The sequence below is a fragment of the Amblyomma maculatum genome, chromosome 1 (assembly GCF_055883805.1).
Source record: "Amblyomma maculatum isolate TAMU_Amacu chromosome 1, ASM5588380v1, whole genome shotgun sequence".
Taxonomy (NCBI): Eukaryota; Metazoa; Arthropoda; class Arachnida; order Ixodida; family Ixodidae; genus Amblyomma; species Amblyomma maculatum.
The window spans coordinates 110,288,596-110,312,577 of record NC_139344.1 but is presented as its reverse complement, the minus strand read 5'-3'; the positions used below and the strand labels follow the sequence as shown (position 1 = coordinate 110,312,577).

The following is a 23,982-nucleotide window of genomic DNA, read 5'->3' as shown; positions in this document are numbered from 1 at the left end:
GCTCCAAATGTTACACCTAAATGTCGCTTGAAATTTTGACAAAACTCCGGACAACCATCGTCGCTTCAGCGCTGTGTGTTTCCCCGCGTAATTGTCCTTGTGTTTAAAAAGAGAAACAAGATACAGGGTATTTTGAATGGCTGCTGGAACAAGTTCAGAATCACGCACTTTAACAAAACGTACTACTGAAGTTACTTCAAGAACTTTCGGCATCCATTCGTTGCTGCGGTACCGGACAAGCCGAAATTTTGCCGTTCGTCTAAGCTTCACAACAACAAGTTAACGGAGTTCAAAAATGTAGAAAGAAGAAAAAAGTGTCGCACTCCAAAAGGTAAAGGAGGGGGGATGCGTTTGGAATGAATCCTGATATCACGTGAAACCTTGCGTGGCGTGTAGTTCAGGTGAATGTCCTTCCTGCAACATCTAAAGCGCATTCTAGACCCCTTTTATTCGTGCAAGAGTAGCGAGTCCAGTAGCCCTGCAATTACCGCCAATTTCGAAGCCGCCGCATACCACGTCTACATCCATCTTCGACAGCGAACTGTCTGCAAAGGAGTAAAGCTGGCCCTTCCAAGAACCCCGAAGCCGCCCTGGAGAGAAGGGCGGCGGTTCTTCCATCGTTGGTAATAATAGAACTACCCGGTGCACATCCTGTTGTGACGTCATTCTCTAATCAGCTGTAGCTACTCCGCCGAGTCACTGGGACGTAGTTTTCCTAGTCTCCCAGGTGTTGTCATCTTCGGCGCTTTGTTATTGAGTGCTTTCCAATTGGGTTTTAACCTTTAATAGACCAGCCGACTGCTTCAAGAAACGGTCAATAATGGCGTCAGCGGAAAGCACATGTTCTCCGAAATGCACGCATCGAAGGGAAATGCATAGAAACGAATCCCTCAGCTTCCTTCTCTCTTAATGCTGTTGTCGTTGTTGGCAGAATGGCCGCTTTGTTGTTTACGTGCCGCGAATAATTATCGAAGGCGCGCCGATAGAACCATGTTAGTATGCCAGATGGCTGATACATGTACTATTTGTCTGCAAGGCTGTCGTTGTAGGGGAAACAAGACGCAAATGAGCGCCTCCGACAGAAAGAAAAATGCGATGCACCTCGGCTGGCTGGTTGTGCGCATTCGCTGAGGACCTCTCCGGGGCACTCAGCTGAGCACTCTGAGCTTGAGCTTGCGTCTGGCTATCACCGGAGAGAGTTCTCGAAGCTGCTACCGCCCGAGAGACGCACTATAGCGGTGGCCTTTGTTGAAGGTTACAAACGCTCGGCTGAACACGGCTTCCTTTTCAAACAATGCTGTTTGCCCTCTACGCTTTCGCGGGACTTTTATTCGCCGTAGTGGCCGCGTTTCTGGCGGTTCATTTGGCGCGCCATAAAACTTGGAGATATGTCAAACGCATGCCCGGCCCGAACGAGACGATACCCATGGGGACAATGTTCAAGATACAGCTGATGGCTTCGGCTGTGAAAGACAAGCTTCCTCCAACAGTTGGTGAGCATGTAGACCCGTCCTATCACTTTCTGTTTGTATGCGTGTTCGCATGTATTTCGCTTTGCACATTCAAAAAAAAAAAAAAAAAAAAGAAAAAGGCGTGGATGTTTTAGACATTTCCTCGACTCGCGAAACGGGAATTGACCACTAGGGATAATATACGCATACGAAATGGCGGTAAAAACCTTAATTGTCGTAATGTTTCGCACAGTTTGTTCATGTGTTAACGCCTGTATTTAAACGAATTGCTTGCTTACTCAACATTCCCTGGAACTTTGTGAGTGTTATTCAAACCGAATACTAAATGTGAGTGCACTTGGTAATTAATGCCGATGCGAAATTGGAGCTGCATGGCGCAGTCCCACACAGAACTAAACTAATGAGTGATTCAAGCAAGAAACAGCTATTAAGGTTGCTATATTTAAGCGTGTAATTTCGCCCTTGTACTTTCATGCTTTCAGAAGTTATCTTGGAAGAGGTATGAATTATTATGCATTCCGCGTGCAAAAAATAAAGAACGTCAGCGACAAGCAGAAAGGTCACTTTTGTGCACTGTGTAGAAATAACGGGTTCATCAACCCATGAATGGAATAGACAGTGGCAGGAACCTGCCAGTGAATGGACCTTACTCACTACAGTAATTAGTTCGCTAGTGGTGATTGAGTTGATGGGCTCCACATCATTGATTGCTCTGCGGTGCCTCAGTTGCTGTTACACTTCACGGATGAAACGAAGGGTGCGGATTCAATGCAAGCATTTTTTTTTCCTTGAATTTCAATTCTATGTTTTCCGCCGTTGGAACAAATGCTCCCCACCTCGCAACGACCAAGTAAACCAGCTTCAAGGAAGGCGATACACATCATCACATGATACAGCGCCAGCGGGAATAATATAGCGTGGGCAATCTATAGAGGGGTGCAAATATGTCGGTCTCCTTTACACTCAGGAAATTACTGGGGTGGACTTCGTCGACTGCAAAGGATTGCGTAACTGGACAGTTGGAATGTGTTATTAGTTTTTTATTTACACTGGAGGCAATGCGTTCGGGGATGTTGAAATAGAAATGTATGCGAAAATTATATCAATGCCCAAAGAAGTGATGTCGTTTTAGTTGCCCGCCAGTAGAGTGTTAGTGACGGCCATCTATAGCACACACTGCACGGAGCGTCGATTCAGTCAGCACGCTGCGTAACATATTGATAGGAGTAGCCTCTGATTTTGCCTGCACTAATAGTGCAATCATATTACAGAGCAGGATGTAAAAAAAAATGCGGCACTTAAGCTCCACCTTGAGCGGTATGAAGCAACAGCGTTAACGGCTTCCGTCTGCGGCTCTTCGTGTGGGTCCCCGTTTGCGTGCATACATTTTGAGCCTCCCTTAACCACCTATCATTTGATTTGTACCTCTGCTGTCTTAAGCTTGCTGTCTGGCTTACCGCCGTAAGTTACACAATAATTGAAAGGCCACCCGGCTTAGATATAAAGCCCAGTTTTCAATAAGCCGCATGAATCTGCTTGTGTGGCCTGTATAGAGTGGTACGTTAAAACATGCCTCCCTATATAGGCCACACAGGCAGATTCATTGGGATCCAAAGAACCTTGTTGCGATTCACACCTCAAGAGACCTGCTCTAGCAGGCAACTCCTGACAACTCTGTCACGTGATGTCGTCCTATGAAGTTACAAAACCCACTGACCAATCCGGGTAAAGTCCTGTCACCTGTCAACTATTGTCTACCAGAGGTTTGTGCGGCATGTTTCGCTCACAACGATGACAACGCCGCCACTAATTTCTTAGCAGAAGGTAGATTTTCACGCTCTCGTTAAAAGGAGCGACAAGGGGGCTGTTTTAGTGCGCTCGCCAACAACCTCACGAACATGCATGACGCATGACGCTCGGCTGCCGGATTCTCTTGCTGCCGAGACATCGAAGATGGGTTGCCTGAGACGTAACTTCGGAAATAATTTTTCGAACGTCTACGCGACCGTATTCGCACAAAGCGCCCACGTGAAGGTTCGCAGCCGTTCACTATTGAATGTAAACGAAAGCGTCAACAGCGAAAAAATGCTGCAGTGCGACCTCATCATACAAAGATCAGATAATGGCGTCAGGCTCCTCGGCATTCTTGCATAAGAGGCCGGCATTCGTCCATCTACATGAGTGAGGCTGAATAGTGGACGTCCTGCCAAATGTGCCAATGAATGACCAAAAAGTTTCATCGTCATCATCATCATCATCATCATCATCATCATCAGCCTGACTATATCCACTGCAGGACGAAGGCCTCTCCCATATTTCTCCACTTAACCCGGTTCTATGCAATCGTAGACTGCAATCAAGCAAAGTATCAAGCATGTTTTCGGAAGTGGTACTCTACTATCGATCATATCCATACCATTAATCAGGTGATAGAAAAATGCTCGGAATATAACCAGCCCTTATACATAGCATTCATTGATTACGAAAAAGCATTTGACTCAGTTGAAAACTCGACGGTGAGGCAGGCATTGCGAAATCAGGGAGTAGATGAGCCGTACGTGAAAGTGCTGGAAGATATATATAGTGGCTGCACAGCAACCACAGTTCTGCATAAAGAAAGTAACAAAATTCCCATAAAGAAAGGTGTTAGGCAAGGAGACACAATCTCCCCAGTACTATTCACAGTTTGCTTAGGGGAAGTATTCAGAGACTTGGAATGAGAGCAGTTAGGGATAACTGCTCTCATTCCAAGTCTCTAGGGATAAGGGTAGATGGAGAATACCTCAGTAATCTGCGATTTGCTGATGACATTGCCTTGCTAAGCAACTCGGGAGATAAACTGCAAATAATGATTGGTGACCTAGACAGGAAAGGTGGAATGGTAGGCTTGAAAATCAATATGCAGAAGACTAAGGTAATGTTCAACAGCCTCGGGAAGGAACAGCAGTTTACATTAGGTAGCGAAGTACTGTAAGTAGTAGGCGAATATGTCTACTTAGGACAGGTAGTAACCGCAGATCCGGACCATGAAAAGGCAATAATAAGAAAAATAAGATTGTGATGAAGCGCATTTGGCAAGCACTCGCAGATTATGACTTGCAGCTTACCGGTATCGCTAAAGAGGAAAGTATATAGCAGTTGCATCTTACCTGTACTCACCTATGGGGCTGAAACGTGGAGGCTAACCAAGAGAGTTCTACTTAAGTTGAGGACAACCCAGAGTGCTATGGAACGAAAAATGGTAGGGGTAACATTAAGAGATGGGAAGCGTGCAGAGTCGGTCAGAGAAATAACTCAAGTTACCGACATTCTAGTGGAAATTAGGAAGAAGAAATGGGCATGGGCAGGACATGTAGTGCGAAGAGAGGACAACCAATGGTCGCTTAGGGTAACAAACTGGATTCCAAGGGAAGGAAAGCGTAGCAGGGGCGGCAGAAAGTTAGGTGGGTGGATGAGGTTAAGAAGTTAGCAGGGGTCAAGTGGATGCAGCTAGCATCAAAAAGTTTACTAGGAGGCAAAATAGATTCATACGCAACAGAGGACACGGGCTGATCAGAGAACTGAACTTTTTATTGAAAACCGACGGCCGTGCAGTGGCACGCATGCGCCAAGCCACAACAAATAACCTACGTAATAATACGCAGATTGTCATGCACATATAGTACCACGAATGGGTAGATACGACCAGCGCAGCAACACGAATGGAATCGGCGAGAAAGCAACAACCGGCAAACTAGAAACTCTCACCAACCGACTCACTGTCTGAAGCAACTTACCCCCCTCGTATCCAAGAAAACGTACCCGCTTCAAAACGTTAATTACTTTAATTACGTTAAACGTTAAAACAAAACGTTAGTTTGGTAATAGCCACCACGAAATACATACATTATCTGTGTAGGTATGAGATAGGTTGTACTCTAGAAGATATTCGCATTAAGACGACAGCTCATAGTACATCACCACGCTTATTATTAGGTGAACGAGGATCAAATCTGTATCTGGAGCTGTTACGCAGCACCTTGGTTGGTTACTGGCTGATCTGTAGTTAATCCACATATCCACAGCGAAACGTTTCGTGCGCGCGTGTTAAAAAAATACAGCACACCTTTTATGTTTTTCGCAACAACAGTGTTTAACATTAAAAGGCACCTTTAACACATAAACTTCAATGCCTTAGTTTCGTGAACTTTCGCACCGCTAAGGTATAGGTAGTAAGGCCTGCTGCGGGCAGTGCTGAAATGGATTACTTCTGGCGTGCTCTAGAAAAGCCTTCACGATAACATATCGCATGCTTTGGGCGCCAAATAATCCCTTTAATTTCTAGCCACGTCATCCCTTATGCGATTCCCCTTGTATTTAAGGCACAAATTAATGATTTTCAATTCAAATGTTTCATTGGATACCAGCACCTTAAAAGAAGTTTTCGCTCCTCAATAAAGGAAGGAGGCTTTAATTCCTTTTCTCCAAATCTCTTTGCAATCGGAGAGCCCATTTTACGATATCCGCTATTACGATACCCGCAACCCGATACCTAGCCATTTTATGATACCCGCTAATCAGATGCTTTCAAAATGAATTTAATTACGCCTGCAGACATTCAAAGCAACATTCAATCAACTTACAAGGTTCTGATTCAAAATATCACGCTTGGCTCGGTCGTTCCACGGCCAAGGGAAAACTATACAGGGGCTTTGCTCGACGGTCAAGCAACGGGCTCTTGAATTAGCCCTATTAACCACATGGGCAAGTATACAACTCGGCTTTTCAAGTGAGGAAAGGTGCGGATGCTTTCCCTGGTTTCAGCAGTGAAGAAAATTTCTTGTATGCTCTCCTGAAAATTTAAAAGGAAGGTATTAACCCTGTCTGTTTACAAACACAGTCATTCGCCGACATTGTTGTCGACAACACAACGGGCTTCCGCTTAATAAAAGTGCCACAGGAAATTCAGTATCGCGGGTCTGTACACCGTTTCATACATCAAGTGCAACACTGCCAAAGCTAGAGCTCTTGTTTGCGCTCCCCGCATCCGCGATAAAAAATAGTGCCTGCTCTTGACGAGGGGAAATAATAGTTACTTTGTCTGGAAGCTTAATATATCTCATATATTTGTCATCAAATTCATAAAAAGCGCTTTTTTAGGGAGAAAAAGATCTGATTCAGCGAGTTTATATGCTTTGTTTGTCGTTTTCGTTCGTGTCGCGTTTTCGCTGCCCCGCAACCCTTCCAGCGGCGCCCTCCGCGCTGCGCAACGCAGCGACATCAAATGCTTCTTCAGAGCGGATATTTTCTGTAAGATCCGCATTGCGAAGATGTCCAGGCACGCGAAGCAAGTTACTGCAAACGTGTATGCTCGGAATGGAGCCCATATCCGCAGAAACCACTCGGCCACGAAACGAGCGCGTAGTGATACGCCTCCTTTTTTTTCCTTGCGGACTACTTGCGTAGCTTTCGCTGCGTTGCACCTGATGTATGAAACGGAGTATAGACTTCAAATTGCCTTCAATACCCTACGTTTAAAAAATATATCCTATCAGGTCACTTGTCAGCATTTGGTGCCTACAAGAGTGTAGATCACTGATGTAATATAAAGGTAATCCAACCGAAGAAAACAGGGCTGTGTCTGACTGTAATAGCATTCTCAGGAGTAACTGCACATTATGTTAGCTTATCATGGCTCGTAATATTGACATACTTAAATTTTCTTGCTTTCAGAAGCAGTCCATGCCAATAGCTCAGGCAGCCTTACTTAGGGAAGCTGAGCTGAAATCCTTTATTGCACTGAAAGCCCCGATTGACGTGCCCCGCGAGGGCACCAGACCTTCCAGAGTGCACAGCGCAGACTTGTACAGATAGTTTTCGTCGCACAAAATGATGTAACTAAATGCGCATGAAAAGTGTCGTGGTGCGTAGAGGCTGAAAGCTTTCATTTACAAGTCTGTGAATTTATTTCAGTTTAGAGCAGGCTGACAACCTTTGCGTTTGGATGCGATCTCTGTAACATATCCAGCTTTTGGTAAGAAGAAGGAAATTTATACTGCACTGTCGAGACTTTACCAAAAAAGAGTCTAAAAAAAATCGATAAAGTTGAGTGAGAATGCATGCTTATCCAGTGACGTAATAAAAATACTCCATAACTGCATAAATAAAAAGTAGCTGCCCATTCACGCGCGTTAGTTTTGCATATCGTTTCAGTATACATGCAATCACGGTTCGCCTTGACTCAGGAGTACCAAAAAGAAGGATTTTTTGCATTTTACATGGGGACAAGACCTTGCATTACAGTCTTTAAAGCGGAACACGTCGAGGTGAGTTCTGCGAGTATGTTTTTTTTACACCTTTCTGTTTCCTGTGGAACTTCTCTCGCACACTCTACTCCTACCATTAGTCCTTTCAATTAACTCTGTTACCATGAGAAACTTGTGTAACTACGGTGTACTAAATGTTTTCTTCAGTCCTAAGAAGCTTCCAGAGCATCGCGGAAATGGGTCATGGTTCTTTCGTGCGAAATGGGCACGCGCAAGCTTGATGGTATGCGTCATGTCCTGCTTACCTTTTCGAAGTTACGCGAGGAAGAAATGAATATGTTTTTGCATAATTGCAGCGGATTTTATAGCCAGAACTAAGATGCGAATTAACCGATTTGCGGATTGCTTTAGGCAACGGTTTGCCCCTTGATACCCCGTTGTGTCGCAAGAAACCTTTAGTCACGCTCACAAAGAAGTTGCCTTGAGCCCTGAAGTACCGAACTGCGTCTCCGCACTGAGGAACATGCTGTTGCCTCGTGCTATGCTGAAATTATATATTAAGAAACGACTGGGAGGACGCTAGACTTTCGAAAGCTGAATAAAAGCTAGTAAAGAATGAAAGATGCGAACAATGCCTTCCTTAAGAGCTGAAGCGTCTTCCAGACGCCTTTGAGAGCTGCCGTCTTTGAGCCAGTTCAAAAACAGGGAAGTTAAGATTAAAATAACAACCAGTTCGACGCTGCTGAGCATCGATATCGAGCTTTAGTTGACCTCGGTTATGACGAAGAGGCATACATCTTCGTTATAAACGAGGTCACGTGTTCTTTATTTCAAAGTAACATGGTATATGTATGCTTATTCGTTATAACCGATGTTACGTGCCCGTTATATAAAAACATCACGTAGTATGCATGCATCTTTGTTATAACTGAGGTTGCGTGTTCGTTACATCCAAGATCACGGGGTATGCATGCATCGCCATTTGTAGCACACTTAAGCCTTTAAGATTATGACGCGATGGCGTTGACTACCACCCGACAGCTGCTGCGATCCATTTGCACTAGCTAAGAGGAAGCGGAGACTATTTAAAAAGAGCGAGCACCACGGCTCCAGCATAGCTGCGGTTGAGTGACGTCATAGTTGTCACGTGACTAGACAGAGGCGAGCGCGCTGCACGGCCGGCCTCGACGGAGCGCGCTCTGCCTTGAGACCGGCCGCCGGCAGTGCGGCCGATTGCCTCGGTTTCGGCAGCGGCGATTGAGTGCCGTCGCAGCTGCCACGTGGTTCCTCTTCGCTGCAAGGACAAACGCGCACATGCACACACGGCGAAAAAGCTACGGAGGGGAGTAGTAAAAAAATGTTGGACGTGCCCCGGAGTCGCATACCACTGCAATAAATTGACCGTTCTCAATCGTCGCTTGTGGCAGTACTTAGGGTCGGTAGATTTCATTACATACTATCCGTTGATTTGTTAAAGTATGTTTGAATTAGGGCCTGCGATTATTTTGCGACTCTAACAACACCCAGTGATCACGGGGCGTAAGATAATGATTAAATAAATCGCACAACATGTCTGTATGGCACTTAGCTTACTCAAACCGTGCCATACCGTTGGCTTCTTCATCGCCAAGCTTACTGTCTCCATGCCTTAAAATATCGTTTGCAAAAAGGCTAGAACGAATGCGTATGTCCTCGCTGGGACTTGGAGGAGGAGACATATGATATAAAACAATTTTCTTGTGGACATCATAGATAATGATCTTCCGACATAGATGTTCTTGTTCAAGTAAGATATGAATGCTGTAGGGGCACTTAAAGACTCCTATGTTAAAAAAAAAAGATACATTTGAAAACTGCAGCACTTAAGCAGTTTATTGAAACGGTGAAACTACTGATGCCATAATCTGCCGCGGTGGCTCCGTGGCTCTAAGTCATGATTATTCTGAAGTTGCTGGTTTGATCCCAATGACGCGGCTGCTGTATTTCTATGAAGCTGAAACAGAAAAGAAGCTTCCTTGTCCTGCGTGGTGTCAGAGCACTTTGAAGAAAACAAAGAGATCTAAATTAATGCGGAACTCTCAAGTAGGGATTTTCTCTTGGTGTGCTGGTCTCTTAGGTGTGGCGTCATCCTGAGACGCACTGTGCGCGCCCGTCCTTTCCCTTTCTTTTCCCTCACCCAGCTCTCACGAAAGTCATGTCACCGTTCTGGCTGTATATATATAATGGATGGCGAAACATTAAAAGAGGTCATTCTTTGTGAGGATACCCAGAGCGTCTGTCTGCTTATTTGACATTAGGAACAATCGGTGCCAGAATTTGCAAGTCAATCGCACTGTTTTCAATGCGATTTTTTTTTTCGCTTCCAGACGTTCATGACTAATCGCAGTACTCAGTCAAAATCCTATTACTACTGGCTACTTCATTCCTGGCTTGGAACCGGACTTTTGACGAGGTATGAATTTTGCTGGATGCGTGACATAACACCGAATAAATGGTGTTTACCCGTTGCCCGAAATAGAGTACAGAACGCGTTAAGCGTAAAAAAAAAAGAAATAGGTCAACGTCTAGACATTTTCCTTGTGCGGTCATTAAAAAAAGTCTAAAACAGCTTTATCTGGATGGCTTTTAAGATGTTTTATATAGCCACTCATCTTCAGAAAATTTATTGATTTGAGAATATTGATTTTATGATTGTATGAACGCTATATAGATTAGACACCTCAGACAGCAGCGAAATTTAAAATTCATTTTTATTTTTACCTGTTACGTACATTTCAGAGTGAACCCGAGTAGGTTAGCATTTTTTTTTGTGCTGTTAACTGCTTTATTTATATATACTTTTTGAAACTGTGCTATAAAATACCCCCAGTCCTTCAGTATCTGCGGCCTAGCTCCTTTCGTAAGTTGTCCGCAACATCCTTTGCGTGCACTTCACAATGGCCGTGTTTTGCTGCAGTGGGGGATCCAAGTGGAAAACTCGGAGGCGCATGCTGACACCAGCTTTTCATTTCAAGATCCTTGAAGATTTCGTTGCACCAATGAACAGAGTGGCGAGACAGACGGTCGTGAAGATTAAGAAGCAGCTCAACGAGCCCTGGATAGACGCTGTGCCCTTGGCAGCTTCGTGCACTTTGGATGTCTTGCTTGGTACGAACGCGCCATGTAACAGCTTATTGAGTACATTATTTGCATCATGCATCGCTATTGCCAACTGCCTACTTTTTACACAAGTTAGAGTGCATGCACATACATTGGCCCAATGCGATAATACTACGTCTGCTCATGGGTAGATTGTTAACTAGGGAGCCTAGATGTTGCGCCGCGGCGCAACATCTAGGCTCCCTACTCTTAACACGCGCACCACGTCACCGGTGGTCTCCAGCACCCACTGCTGAGCTCGTTGCGTGATGTAAGCTAACGTAGCAGCTGTCAATAACGTCGCATGGAGTCGAGAAAGCCACCCGAAGTTATAAAAGCAGGCATGAAAATTTGAAAACACCATCCCGGTTAAGCTTGAGAACTGTTTCATATATCGGAAGAGCTGCTAACAATGGAATGCACAAAAAAGAACCCTGGGCTACTAATAGGCCAATTAACTTCTTAATACTCCCATGGCGAAACCGAAAATTACGTAACTTCTACGAACGGTTCTGGCAGCTTTAATTAGGTGCTGCTTTGTCATGTAAATTCTACTTTACGGCGTCTCTAATAGCCTGAGTCGCCTTGGGACGTTAAATCCAACAAACCATATCTACTTTACGCTTACGCTACAAAACGAGCTCAGCATACCTCACGGAAGGTTATGTTTACGTGATGCTACAGTGAAGACGTATTATCGCCATTAAATCGTGAATGGGCATGTGCTGTCACGTGAGCAGAAGACTAAAGGCACTGAATAGAAGAGGTAATCGGTCTATATAATGAGCGTAAACCTTGTTTCGAGAGAAATAAAAATTTGCTTATTTTCATTTTCCTTTCTGAGACCCATTCAACATCTACAGCTACCTGCCACTGAGCATTACAACCGCCATCGTTCGCCGTAAGACCGCGCTGAGGACTGACCTTGCTAAGAAGGAGCACACCTGAACAAGCAGTGCTTCAGCTCAACTGTCGTGAATCTTGAATATTTTAAACTTTTCGAGGGTGCTGTTTACAGAGAGCAAATAGAAAGGGCTGCAGTCTATTTAAGCAGAATGCTGCGCTTATAGTAAAGAGCGTTTGATCGTTTTTTTTTTTTGTTTTTTTTTTTAGCGCAGAAGATGGAGAGGGCGGCGCGAGTATGTGCTCAGCCATTCTTCGCTGCTTCAACGTCTCTTAAATTCATGCAGAGGTAGTTCCACTTAATCATAGACCTGCAGCACCTAAGCTTTAAGAGCTTTATGTAATTGTTGCTTTTTAAATTTTTGTTCTGTAGCCACGTCACCAGGAGCCATTTATGAAAAACAAAAACAAAAACAAACTATTTTTCAAAAGAAAAAAGAAATTGTTCGTTGCGGTTCTAAAACAGAGTTTTGTGTCTGAAACTTTCCAGAAACCATAATGGGCGTGTCGAATTCGAAGAAAGACAGCGAATGCCACGACTATGTAAAAAACGTGAAATTGTGAGTTTTACATTCCTCTTTCTTTAATTTTAACACTTAAATAACCCCACGAAGCAGGGTGTAGGCAATGGGATTTGTTTCGCTTGTTTCACAATGATTTTGCAATGTTGTTATCTAGGGCTTTACATGGGCACATGTTCCGCCTTTTTTTAATCGAGTGTTAAAATGAAGACTGAAACAATGGGGTGGGATGCTTTAGTGACTGAGGCCTCAGTTCGACGCCATCGCACATTTGCAGGCACTTAGAGAGTACCGCATTAGACTTAGTTTCTCCCCAAAGCAAGCTTTTCTATCCTATATATTTTTTTCAGTGTAGCGGAGCGAATAGTGGAACGGTCGCAGACCCCATGGCTTTTAACTGACTGGATTTACTACATGACTGAAGAAGGAAGACAGCACCGGAACCATGAGTCATTGATTCACGCATTCACTAAAAAGGTAAACAATGCCAGATTAATTCCTAATAAAAAACATTTCTGCTATCTATCCGTAAGTAAGAATGAGGACTGCCGCATAAGCTATTTGAGCATGAAACCTTTTTTGAAAAATATTCTGATGAAGGATTTTATTTTTTAGGTTATTACAAACAGAAGAGAGGAGCTAATGCACGAAATCAACTTTGCCAATGTAACAAAGGAAGCAGCCCTTAAGATAGAAGACAACGAGCTTCCAATGAGCCCGTGGAAGCGAAAGCGACCAACCTTCATTGATATTCTGCTTCGTTATAGCATACAGGTGGACTCTTCTTTGACAGACGACGACATCCGAGAGGAAGTGGATACTTTCATGTTCGAGGTAAATTCTGCAAAAATTTGAGACATTATCCGAAGCAAACCAGCAACGTTATTCAATACCTTACCCCCATTCTCAGAAGAAAAAAATATAGAACAACTTTGTTAACTTAGTGTCTCCTTAGTACATAAGCCTACAAGAGATGAGTCAGCGCTCTCTCATTTTTATTTTCTCTTTTTGATTTGTCACGCAGCAGGAATCTGGATAGAAGTGGGGGTTTTCAAAGACCGGAGAAATGGGAGAATTCCGCGAAAAGACGCACAAGAATACAGGACACCATAGTAACAAATCTTGGTATAAAAATGGACTAGGAAGACAAGAAACGAAACGTTTCTACAGAAAACACTACCTTGATTGCAATTTATCACGAGCTGCACATTAACTTTTGCAGCGTTCGAAAAGCTTACGTTTTTTTAATACTTGTTCCTTTATTTTGTAAGATGGAGCATTTCTATAGGTACTGGGTACCCGAGCAGTAACGGCGAAAACATTTCATAGACAGCCAGTTTAAGCGCACACAGTGACAGCTATGCCACTGAAACAATTCTCAGAATGTTTTTCTTCTTCACAAGTTCTCCTTGATCTTTACATTTCGTTTATTCGTAAACGCTGAAAATACTGCTTGCAGCAAATCATTTTGAATTCTACTGAAGGGCGTTTATTGAAAGCATTGAGCCATTTGTGGGCGCTATACTTGATGATTGAGTCGATGGCTCTCGGCGACCTTATGAGCCCACTCAGTTACCCGGATTTGCCGCAACGGGCCTGAGCTGGCCAGATTAGCCTCCTACCGCTCTAGGGAAGGGACTGGTAGAAAGTCCGCCGGTTGTGGCGCCTTTTCGCAGCTTCAGATTTCTTTGCAAGTTTTTTTTTTTTTTTTTTTCGTTGAGTACACGTGCGCTAGTTTAGACAGAAGACTCGTCTGGAGGAGACGTCCCGTTAGCTCGGCCTTTTGGGGAGCGAGTGAACATATCTGATGCCTTCATATTTTCTTGCCGAGTACTGGACTGCTTAGAATTACAAGATGCATTTCCAGTCTCAGCACTGAAGCAAGATTCCAACGCGTGTCAGGCCGATCAATTTACAATGGTGCGGCAACGCTTTCTCAGCAAAGAGAGATAAAGTTTCCCTTATAACTTGGACATGTTGAATTGAGGAAGCTTTTTGCAGTGTTGAGAAAATCTCGGATTTGAACTGAAATTTACAATATTTTTCAGAAGTAATCACTTCTTTTCCGCAGAAACTCCCGTGCTTCCCAGCTCTATAGTATCAGCGAGCGTGCAGAGAGAACGACAGACGACGTGTCCGATGTCTAGGTGTCAGAAAGCCCTTTATTTTGGTTCGCTTCCCACGTTCCTGGTAGCCCCCAGCGCGGGGTCTTCCGCGTGTTGTACCGTGGTGGGTTCAGACGGGAGGACCGGAGCGCGGAAGCGCGCCCCACGTGACGCCGACGTCACTACTCTGAGCGACGGCGAGAGAGCGGTGTGGCCCTCCGGGGCCCCGGATCGCGGAGCAGATTGAATATGCCAAGCGCCTTTTTCCGAAAAATCCGCGAGGACCGAGATTGTTTTTGCACTTTTTGCTTTATTGTTGCTACGTCCGCGTTGCTATGTACGTCACGTGAGTTCACTTGTTTGGCTAGCAATCCGGAATTAGGTCGGCTTTGAGCCATGTCGGGCCTTTTTTTTTAACGCGTTTTTCGTCTCGTATTCAGTTCGAGCGGGGTATTGTTTCCTCCTGTTGTGCATGCGCTGCGTCGTCTTCGCTGCAGTGCATCGTTTTTTGTGTGTTTGTGCTTGTGGGTGCGCCAGGGTTGTAGCTTTACTCGGTTTCTAGTGCTTTTTATGGGTGAAGTAGCGAAAAAAGCGCTCAGTGATGAAGCGACAGTCGCGTTTTTAGCGCTCGTAGAGAGCTGCCCACCGATATGGAATATTGAAGACGCTTGCAATAAATGAAAGCTTTTTCGCGGACGCTTCCTTGTCGTCCTCGCACACTGCAAGTAGAACAGCCAGAGCAGCGAGACGACGTTTTCGCTCGGCGTCCACGTTGAAACTCTCGGTAAAAAGGTTTTCGGCAGCGCGCGAACAGCGCTGGGGAGGAGGGTACACGCGGATGGTTCGCTGGCTTCGTGTGAATGCTCGACGGCTGGATGGACACGAGGATAACGCGGACGCTTGATCACGTGGCACCCGACCCGTGCTGACGCGCGCGGACCGTCTGCGCTCCGGTCCTTTCGTCTGAACCCAATGTGTATATTCCGCCGGCGGGTGTTTATTCAGCCGAGCACCTTAGCGTCGCCTCATCCCTCACAATCGTCGGCACCGCGAGCTAGTTCAGTCGTAGCCTAGAGCACATCTCTTCCTTTTTAAGCTGCATTCTTCCAACCGGCTAAACTACACGACCGCTTCGTGTCATGTCCGCCTCTTGGGACGATGAGCCATTTTGGGAGGCTGCTTTTCCCAAGGCTTGGTTTTCGCTGTCGATAAGGTTTCAGTCTAACTTCTGTTTGCTTGGTTCATTGCGACTGACGACATTCTTCCTCCACGTTGGGCAAAGGTGCCAGATATATTCTGTTCCTTCTCACTTTGTCAGTCCGGTTTCGCCATGTACGACTTCGAAAACTCGGCGGAAGACACGTCAGTACCAGTCCTCGTTTGGTCTCTCACCCATACAGTTTTATCTGGCTCTAAATCTAGAAGCGGGCGGACTCCATGTCTTCTGTCATGATTTTTCTTCTCTTCAGCTGCACATCTTCGTTACTACTCCCGCAAGGCCTGTCTGTCCATGGGTTCAGGTTCCATTTTGGTTCCTACGATGTGCAAAGAGGTTCGCAGCCTTCGTCCCATCGGCAGTTCCGCAGGACTGAAGCCCTTAGCTAGTGGTGTGGCCCTGTAAGTGGGAAGAAGAACGTAACCATCGCCGGTTTTCTCTAGACTCCTCTTGGCGATGCGTACCGCAGCTTGAACGAAACCGTTTCTTTGAGGGTATCTTGGACTAAATGCGGCATGCCCAAAGCCCCATCCTTCACAAACAGGTATAAAGTTGAGCCGACGACTCTGCTCCGTTGTCGCTGTACACTCGTACAGGTGTTCCATGCCAAGAGAAAATTGACATGTGTTACGGTTTCTGCCGTAGTCATTTCCGACAGCAGATATATTTTCCTCATAACCGGAGTAGTAGTCAGTAACCAGGAGGTAATTTCCTCCTCCACAATGAAATAAACCCATGGCCACTTTCTGTCACGGTCGCTCAGGATATTAGGATGGCATGAGTGACTCATGGCGGTACGTGCGCTCCTTAATACACTGTGTGCACCGGTGAATGAGTTTTTCAATACCCGGCCACCAGACATGGTTTCGAAACGCCTGCCGTACGTCGTCATATGACCCCTTCTGATCTTCTGTTAACTTCAGGGCAAGCAAAATGTCGTCTGCTTTATTGCTCATAAAGCAGAACAGTGCGTCCATTTGCTCCTCGTCGGGACTCGCCGCAAGACGGCTGACGACTTGAAAGCGTTCGAAACAGAGCTTCCATTGTGGTCACATAGTTGGGCTCATGAGGTTGAATTTCTCAGGAAGCTAACTGTATGTAGCCATCTCATATAGCTCAGTCCGAAACGTGGACCATCCGTTGGTGCCACTTTCCTGGTTCATCGTTGCGCTACCACCATGTAGCGTTAGCGAGCGCGTAGCGTTAGCGGGCACGTAACGTTAGCGAGCACATAGCGTTAGCGAGCACATAGCGTTAGCGAGCACGTAGCGTTAGCGAGCATGTAGCGCGCAGAGAACACGACTGACGCGTTCGGTGTCGAGGTACCAAAAACCCTTTATTCAGGTTCGCTTCCGATGTTCCTGGCAGCCGCCAGTGCGAAGCCTTCCCCGTGTTGCACCGTGTTGGGTCGCCTTAGGGGCAATGTGTATATTCCTCTGGCGGATGTTTATTCAGCCGAGCGCCGGAGCTTCGCCCCTATCTCGCCGTCGTCGGCGCCGCGGGCTACTTCAGTCGCAGCCAACAACACAGGCTTCATCGTCCATATAGCGATGTCATTACAATTCTCCTCGCCGATATTGAAACGAAATCCTTGCTGAGAACTGCGAAGTGCTGCTTAAGGGTCTGATCCTGAAGGAACAAATGTTATTTGTGAAAGACGGAACCGAAACTTAACAACGTAGCACAATATTGACGCACATATTACCGCGTTTCTCTGATGTGCAACTCAGTAAGGTTTAACCAATCACCGCAGATGTCACAGCAACTCGGTTCTGGGAACAGTCTCTGGTAGCAGTGTCTTGCCCTTGCTTGTACACTCTTAATCTCGTTCCACATACGTGTCAAAGAAGTTTCAGTGGAATTTCCAGTTGTTTAAGTGGAAGTTTCATTTATAACTGGACCGTTTTTATCGCGTATGTGGAACCAAATTAAGAGTGTAGAGGCTCCTCTTTGTGTGAAACTATACTCTGCGTCATAACATGCCGGTAACCAATTGACCTAGGCCAACTTAAACTGGTTTTAAGCAGTCCCTTAGTAGCGCCGCCCTCCTTTCAAAAAAGGAACCGAGGCTGCACGTAGTGTAAAGGCCATGATTTTCGAGTAAACACGTATGCCCCCTGCCCTATCCCTTACTATATATATAAAAGCATAAACTCACATAATACCAAGAATATATTTCAAACCATTACTTATGAGCTTATGAGAACGTATTACTAACTGTATTACTAACTGCTTTTCGCATGTATATTTATTTTTAGGGACACGACACAACAGCAATGAGCATTGCATGGTCCCTTTATATGATCGCGCTGCACCCGGACGTTCAAGAAAAGATCCGAGATGAATTGGATTCTGTTCTCGACGACGACCTAGAAGCTGACATACAAATGGAGCAACTGAAAGAGCTGAAGTTCTTTGACCGTGTCCTTAAGGTGCGCCTCTAAATTAATGCATGGCACCTTGGCAGGACCGGCGATCCCTAAGTGCAGCATACTTTTTTTTTTTTTTCTTGCAGGAGTGCCAGCGCCTGTTTCCGCCGGTACCGATAATTGCGAGGACTGTGGCGAATCACGTTCAAATAGGTAGGCTTGCTTAAAATCGATGCTTTAAACTGCACAAGACCGCCGCCAGGGTGAATAATTTTCGCAGGTATCGCATTTTATAAAAACACCATTAATTGAAGCCACATGATGCGGATAAGATAGCCCTGAAAATATCTTAAGCACGACTCCGGTTTCAGGAGCCCCCGTTATCAAATAACTGTGGGTTTTGGTTCTGCATTGCTGTAACTTCCACAGCTGCTGGAAAACTGGTTAGCAACGTGTGAAATGGCACAATTGCAGAGGCTTCTTAGTGCGAGAAGTATGCCTATTTGAGACGTATACCATCAGCATCTGTTGTTTTTTTTTATAGTGGGTATACATGATGAAGGGGGTAAGAGTTTGCAAAAACTATAGTGCGTGCACCATCACATCACTGTGTAATAAGGCCCAGAAATGACCGACGGACCAGTATTATACACAATGATGTAGAAACTGTAGGTCTACCAGTAAAGTTTGCTGCAGTATTACAAGCCAGTCCTGCACTCCTTTCAGGAGATTAAGCAGCGCGAAGTTTCACTACTAGCTGTCACACCTGCAGCTTAAGGCTCAGCAATTTGGCCTCACCGTGGTGCAAAATTGTAATGCAAAACATGGATTGCCAAATTTCACGCCCGTCAGCGCTGCAGTCAACTAAGTTTGTTCTTAGTCAATCTATTGTTGTTTTACGTAAACAGTATCGACGTTAAGGCGTTAGCGGATAACAAAAACAGGTTACTATTCTGCGCATCAAAACCGGTTCCTTTCATAGGTTTGCAACTTTCGTTTTCTTTTCAGGCGAATACACGATTCCTGAGGGCAGCGACATCGACATTTTCATATATGCTTTGCACAGAGATCCCAATGTGTTTCCAGAGCCGGAGGTATTCAACCCGGACAGGTTCCTACCGGAGAACGTAGCGCAAAGACACCCTTTTGCTTACGTTCCGTTTTCTGCTGGTCCAAGGAATTGCATTGGTAAGAAAAGGCCAACAGAATTTGACGAGCCTGCGTGCCAAATCAGCCAATATAAACAGCATATATATAGATGGCATGTGACGTCAAGGCACCATGAGGGCGATTACAGACTGCTTTATAGTGCAGATCGCAGCATGGTGCATTAAACAGCCGAGGAAGTGAACAAAAAAACAAACAAACAAAAAAAAGCGCGTTGCATTTCATCCGATATTGAGCCCCAACATGGCGGTGCTACTACAACGTCAATGCCCTCTATTATACCTCTGAAGTTTTTTCTTGCTTGAGTTTTTTTTAGCACAAACAGAAGACCAATTAAACAGAACGAAGGCGAATTGCGTGTGTTTTCAGAAGGAAAACAAGAAAAGAAAGCCAGAAAAGAAAGAAAAGAAAAGACGGCCGTTATAACTGATGCGTTGAATATGAGCCGCTAGCATGCAAAACTCATAAACAAAAGATCGCAATGAGATGAATCAACGTCTGGGAGAAATGCAAGCCATTTTCAAACAAGAATTATGGAAAACAGATCAAAATACTTTCTTTCTTGTGGACATCCCTCCCATCGCCAATGTCGTTTCTACGTTTATGAAGTGGCTTCACGCAGACGGGCATTTGTGACTTCTTTTGCAGAGCAATAATGCGTGCGCTTGTAAAGAAAGGCGGCTTGTAATGAACTGCGAAATCTCAGTGGCAAAAAATTAAAATACATACTATTGATACGTTCGATCGCTTGTCTTTTAGGGACGAATTGTCGCACAACGTGTATAGAGTTTTCCATACTGGCTATGGGACAGCCTGCTGCATTTATGTGAGCCCTGGCCAAAATGGGTGCCATTGTTTCAGTGCTGCATACGTTGAATTCTTTATTTCATGTGGGTGGATTCAAGGATTCTCTGGCGTGTAGCTTAATGACAATTCTAGTGAGGTCAGCTGCAAAAGGCTGTGATTGAATTATGCTTCGCTGCATACAGCCACCGAAGTGAAGTCGTACTTGACAGTGCAACTATCTATGGATGGGCGCCTAGCAGTATTCCCCTAATATTAAAAAAAAATGATGCTGCTGGCGCCTCCGACGCATCCTCAGCACAGGCTTGGCTTTCAGAAAGGCAAAGGACTGACCAAAGGCCGTCTTATTAGTCGTTCAGCCAGTTGAAATGCAGGTTGGCGGTCTCAAATTCCAAATATTCGCCCTCTTTAGGTCCTTCTTTTCACCTCGCTGGTGGTTGCCAGATGTCATTCGAGGAGTGGTTTCATCATCTCTCTACTATTTCGATATTTTCACTCGGTATTCTTGCAGCGATTGCTGAAATAGCCAATCGGGGCGTGTTCCGTTGTTTCATCGATATTGTGTACACCCTTTTCTCGCTTGGAGCGACATTTGTGGGGATTATTAAAACAGCGCGCATTTAAAAAGGTGGCCAAGTTTTTTCTAAACACTGTTAGATGCGCTTACAGGGCTGCGTGTTTGGCCCTGATTAAAACACTGCAGTACGTCTTGCATCTTTGTCTGTCTTTGGCGTTTTTCTATACTTCCACCTTTTGTCCTTGCTGGTTTCTATATCCGATATACAAGCACACAGCCTCAGAACTGTCTCTATCAGAAAATTTTACTCTAAACGATGGCATGGCGTACCATTCGGCTCTTTCACGTCCCGTCTCGTCACAGTGACGTCGGTAATGAACTTGAGCACATTGGGACTGCTTTCGTAGCATGTCACAGGGTTTATAGCATTTTGGGAGGTTTCCCGCTGTGGTTTCCGGACAGCCTTTGCTGCTTTTGTCCATAGACAATATCCTGAAAGATGAAATTCATCGGACAGTGCGAGTGAACTTCACCGCTGGTCTCCTGATGTCACCCACCTGACACCCTCTTTCCTTGGTCCGAAATGTGTTGTTCAGGCCATGGTTATATTCCTTTTTATTTTCTACGTTTTGAGTTCCGGCCTCATATAATTGCCCTCGAGGACGTGGTTGTGATTCGGGTTACTGGTGTGTATCGTCCCATTGTTACCAAACTCCATTGCATCCATGTATTGTGTCGCAAACGATCTCAATTATCTTCATTAATTAACGAGCATCCGCCCTAATTAATCTGTTGGTTACACTTTTGAATAGGTTATTGCCCCCTGTGTTCGCGCAGTCACTCATGGAGATGGCCCGTATAGAGTTTTCTTTTAATGTATAAATGCTTTCAATGGTTTAATTTTCGCCTTCTTTTGACCGTTCTTCTGTTTGTCGAAGCCGCGAGGAGATCGCTTAATCAACTGGGCTATATAAATTCAAGAAAACAACAAATATTCTGATAGACGCCATATTCGTTAGGAAGGTTCGTGTAACTAAAGAAGAATAATTGATCTGAAAAGAAAATAAAACTGATTTCGGTGGGGTGCATGGAACCCAACAGCCGACTTTCGGATTGCCATATAGCTACCATTACCATAGACCACGAAGACTCGCTTGTTGAAGCTGATTAAGTATTAGAAAATGTCTGATGTGAACTGGAGGAGCCCTGTAACGCAGTCACCTTCTACTCAAACAGACGCGGATAGATTAACGTTATCCTTTCATAAACGCACAATATCTTCTCGGGGTGACCAAAAAGAGTACTTATTGAAAACCTTGCTGTTTACCATTTTCGAAAGTGCGAGGTGTCTTTTTCTCTGTTGCTTCCTAGCACCCGTTCGCAGCTTCCCTCGCGCCTGTTCTTGTCCGCGCTCGGACGTGCTTGCAGTGGCGGGTTGGCTTTAGTGCGTGTTTATGTGTGCCTGATTGACTCGTCAGGCTCAGAAAGGGTTTATAAACGTCTATAAGTGGGCCTGTCCCAGCGCTACAGCGTCCTGGTTATTTGCATACTCCAGATTTACCTCACCTGCAACATGTGACGCAATTTGATAGTCAACGAAGTCATAAATGCTTGCTCCGAGACATCGATAAGAGGCTAGGATTCTTTGTCGTACACGATACTTCGTTGCTGCTGCTGCATGGGCGTAAAAAAAAAGTGCACAAATCAGATTTATTGGCAACCTTCTTTTTGCTGTTTCATATGTATGCACGTAGTTAAGTATGTTATGCATATTATCATAACCACGAAGAACACGCGCGGATTCCTACATCAGTTTTATCCAGGTGTAATGTAGATTTGGCCACGAGTATATGTCTCCTTTTTTTTGGTTCTCTATCTTGACCTTTTGCCGTCTTCACTGCTCTGTGAAGCTGTTGGTCCTATGATGAAGGGCTCACAGACACAGGCAGGAGAGCGTTATACCTACTTTACCGTGTTACCCAATGCCTCAGTGAATATATCTTTCAGCTCTTTTTCCCCTTTGTCTGTGTGTGTGTGTTTTTTTTAAATCGCTCGTTTACACCTATATTATCTTATTTTTGCACTTTATAGTGCTTCTCTTCAATGAAATCTTGATCTACTCGTTTTTCCCTTACCCCTTTGTTCTTTCGTTACTCCCGGTCTTCCTTTACATGTATATATTTTTTTGTTATTCTGAATTTTGGTACGCGTTTCGGTAGACTTGCATTTTCACCGTATAAGAAGCCTTTTCATTTGCTCTGTAAGTTCCCCCTTTATTTATTTCAACACGCTCATTTTTGCTCTCAATTTTTCTGTTTGGTTTTGGGGGTTTAACGTCTCAAAGTGACTCAGGTTATCAGGGACGCCATAGTGGAGCGCTCTGGAAATTTTGACTGCGGAGGGTTGTTTTACCTGCACTGTTCTCTTCCGCGGGCGTCTTGCTTTTGCCTAAATAGAAAGTTGGTCGCCGTGGCTGGATATAACCCCGCGTCCTCGGATTCAACAGGCGGGCACTCTAACCACTGATCAACAGCGACAGATCCTTTTTTTTTTTTCGTGCGCGTGGTACTTGCCACCAAATTTGTTAATTTCTTTCCGGCATCAGCCAACATTTTGTGCGCGTTCCCAGACTCGTGCATTTGTCATTCTACTTAATGCGTACCTTGCCTCTGTTTCTTTTGCCACTAGATGTATGTTAAAAATATATATTAGCTTCTTTTATTTTTAGAACCTGTTCACTTATTTCGATTGGTTTAAGCCTACTATGGCTATATTAGTGCTCGTACCCTTGTTCCTTCTCTGCTATTTTTTTTTTTGGCTTTTGTCTTATAATGGGTCTCCGCGAAATGAGGAAATGCGGCAGTGAAGTTATAAAAGACTTTTCTTGTTCCCTTTAAACCCCACACTGTAGTCTTGCAGTGAGGTCCATCTATGTGAAACATCATCACATCTCCAAACTTGAATTTGAGATGGCGTTATAAACGTCTGCAGTGCAATAAAAGAATGCAAAAGGCAGCGAGCCTAATCTATTTTCTGCTTCTGTATTTCAGGACAAAGATATGCTTCAATGGAAGTTAAGATCGTCATTGCAACTATTCTTCGACGCTTTCTTGTGAAAGCTTTGGATCAGCGTGACCAGCTGATCCTGACATGCGAACTGGTGCTAAGGCCTGTGAATGGTTTGAGACTTGCGTTTTCCCAGCGGTCAAGGTGCACCTGAGACAGTGCAAGCAACTGGGTGTATTCTACTGGAATTTCATCATACTTACAACATTTTCCACTGGTATAGGTTTCCTTATTTCACTAGGGACAAGAAGGAAACGTTTGTCTTCATGTCATATTTTTTCTTTCGATAATCATTTTGGGGACATCTATCCCATTTACACCACTTGTTAACGTTATGGTTCCATATTCGTAATTGCATGCGATTTTAAGGAGTTTTTATTCACATCGAATTGTGGGTGCAACTACTTTTTCATTTCTATGTCTTTAGCAAAGTACATTTATAAAACAGGGACCATTACT

The 23,982-nt window shown here is 44.7% G+C and overlaps 1 protein-coding gene across 1 annotated transcript; it reads left to right on the top strand.

Moving 5' to 3' along the window:
* Positions 1–1,294: 1,294 nt before the first annotated feature.
* Positions 1,295–23,736, top strand: LOC146203490 (cytochrome P450 4V2-like). The gene is made up of 11 exons (XM_084585709.1): positions 1,295–1,493; positions 7,665–7,777; positions 10,084–10,169; positions 10,674–10,864; positions 12,249–12,318; positions 12,630–12,756; positions 12,895–13,113; positions 17,859–18,032; positions 18,116–18,182; positions 18,978–19,157; positions 23,508–23,736. Exons 1-11 carry the CDS (start codon positions 1,295–1,297, stop codon positions 23,675–23,677), a joined length of 1,596 nt encoding a protein of 531 aa, XP_084441835.1. The 3' UTR covers positions 23,678–23,736.
* The last annotated feature ends 246 nt before the right edge of the window (positions 23,737–23,982 follow it).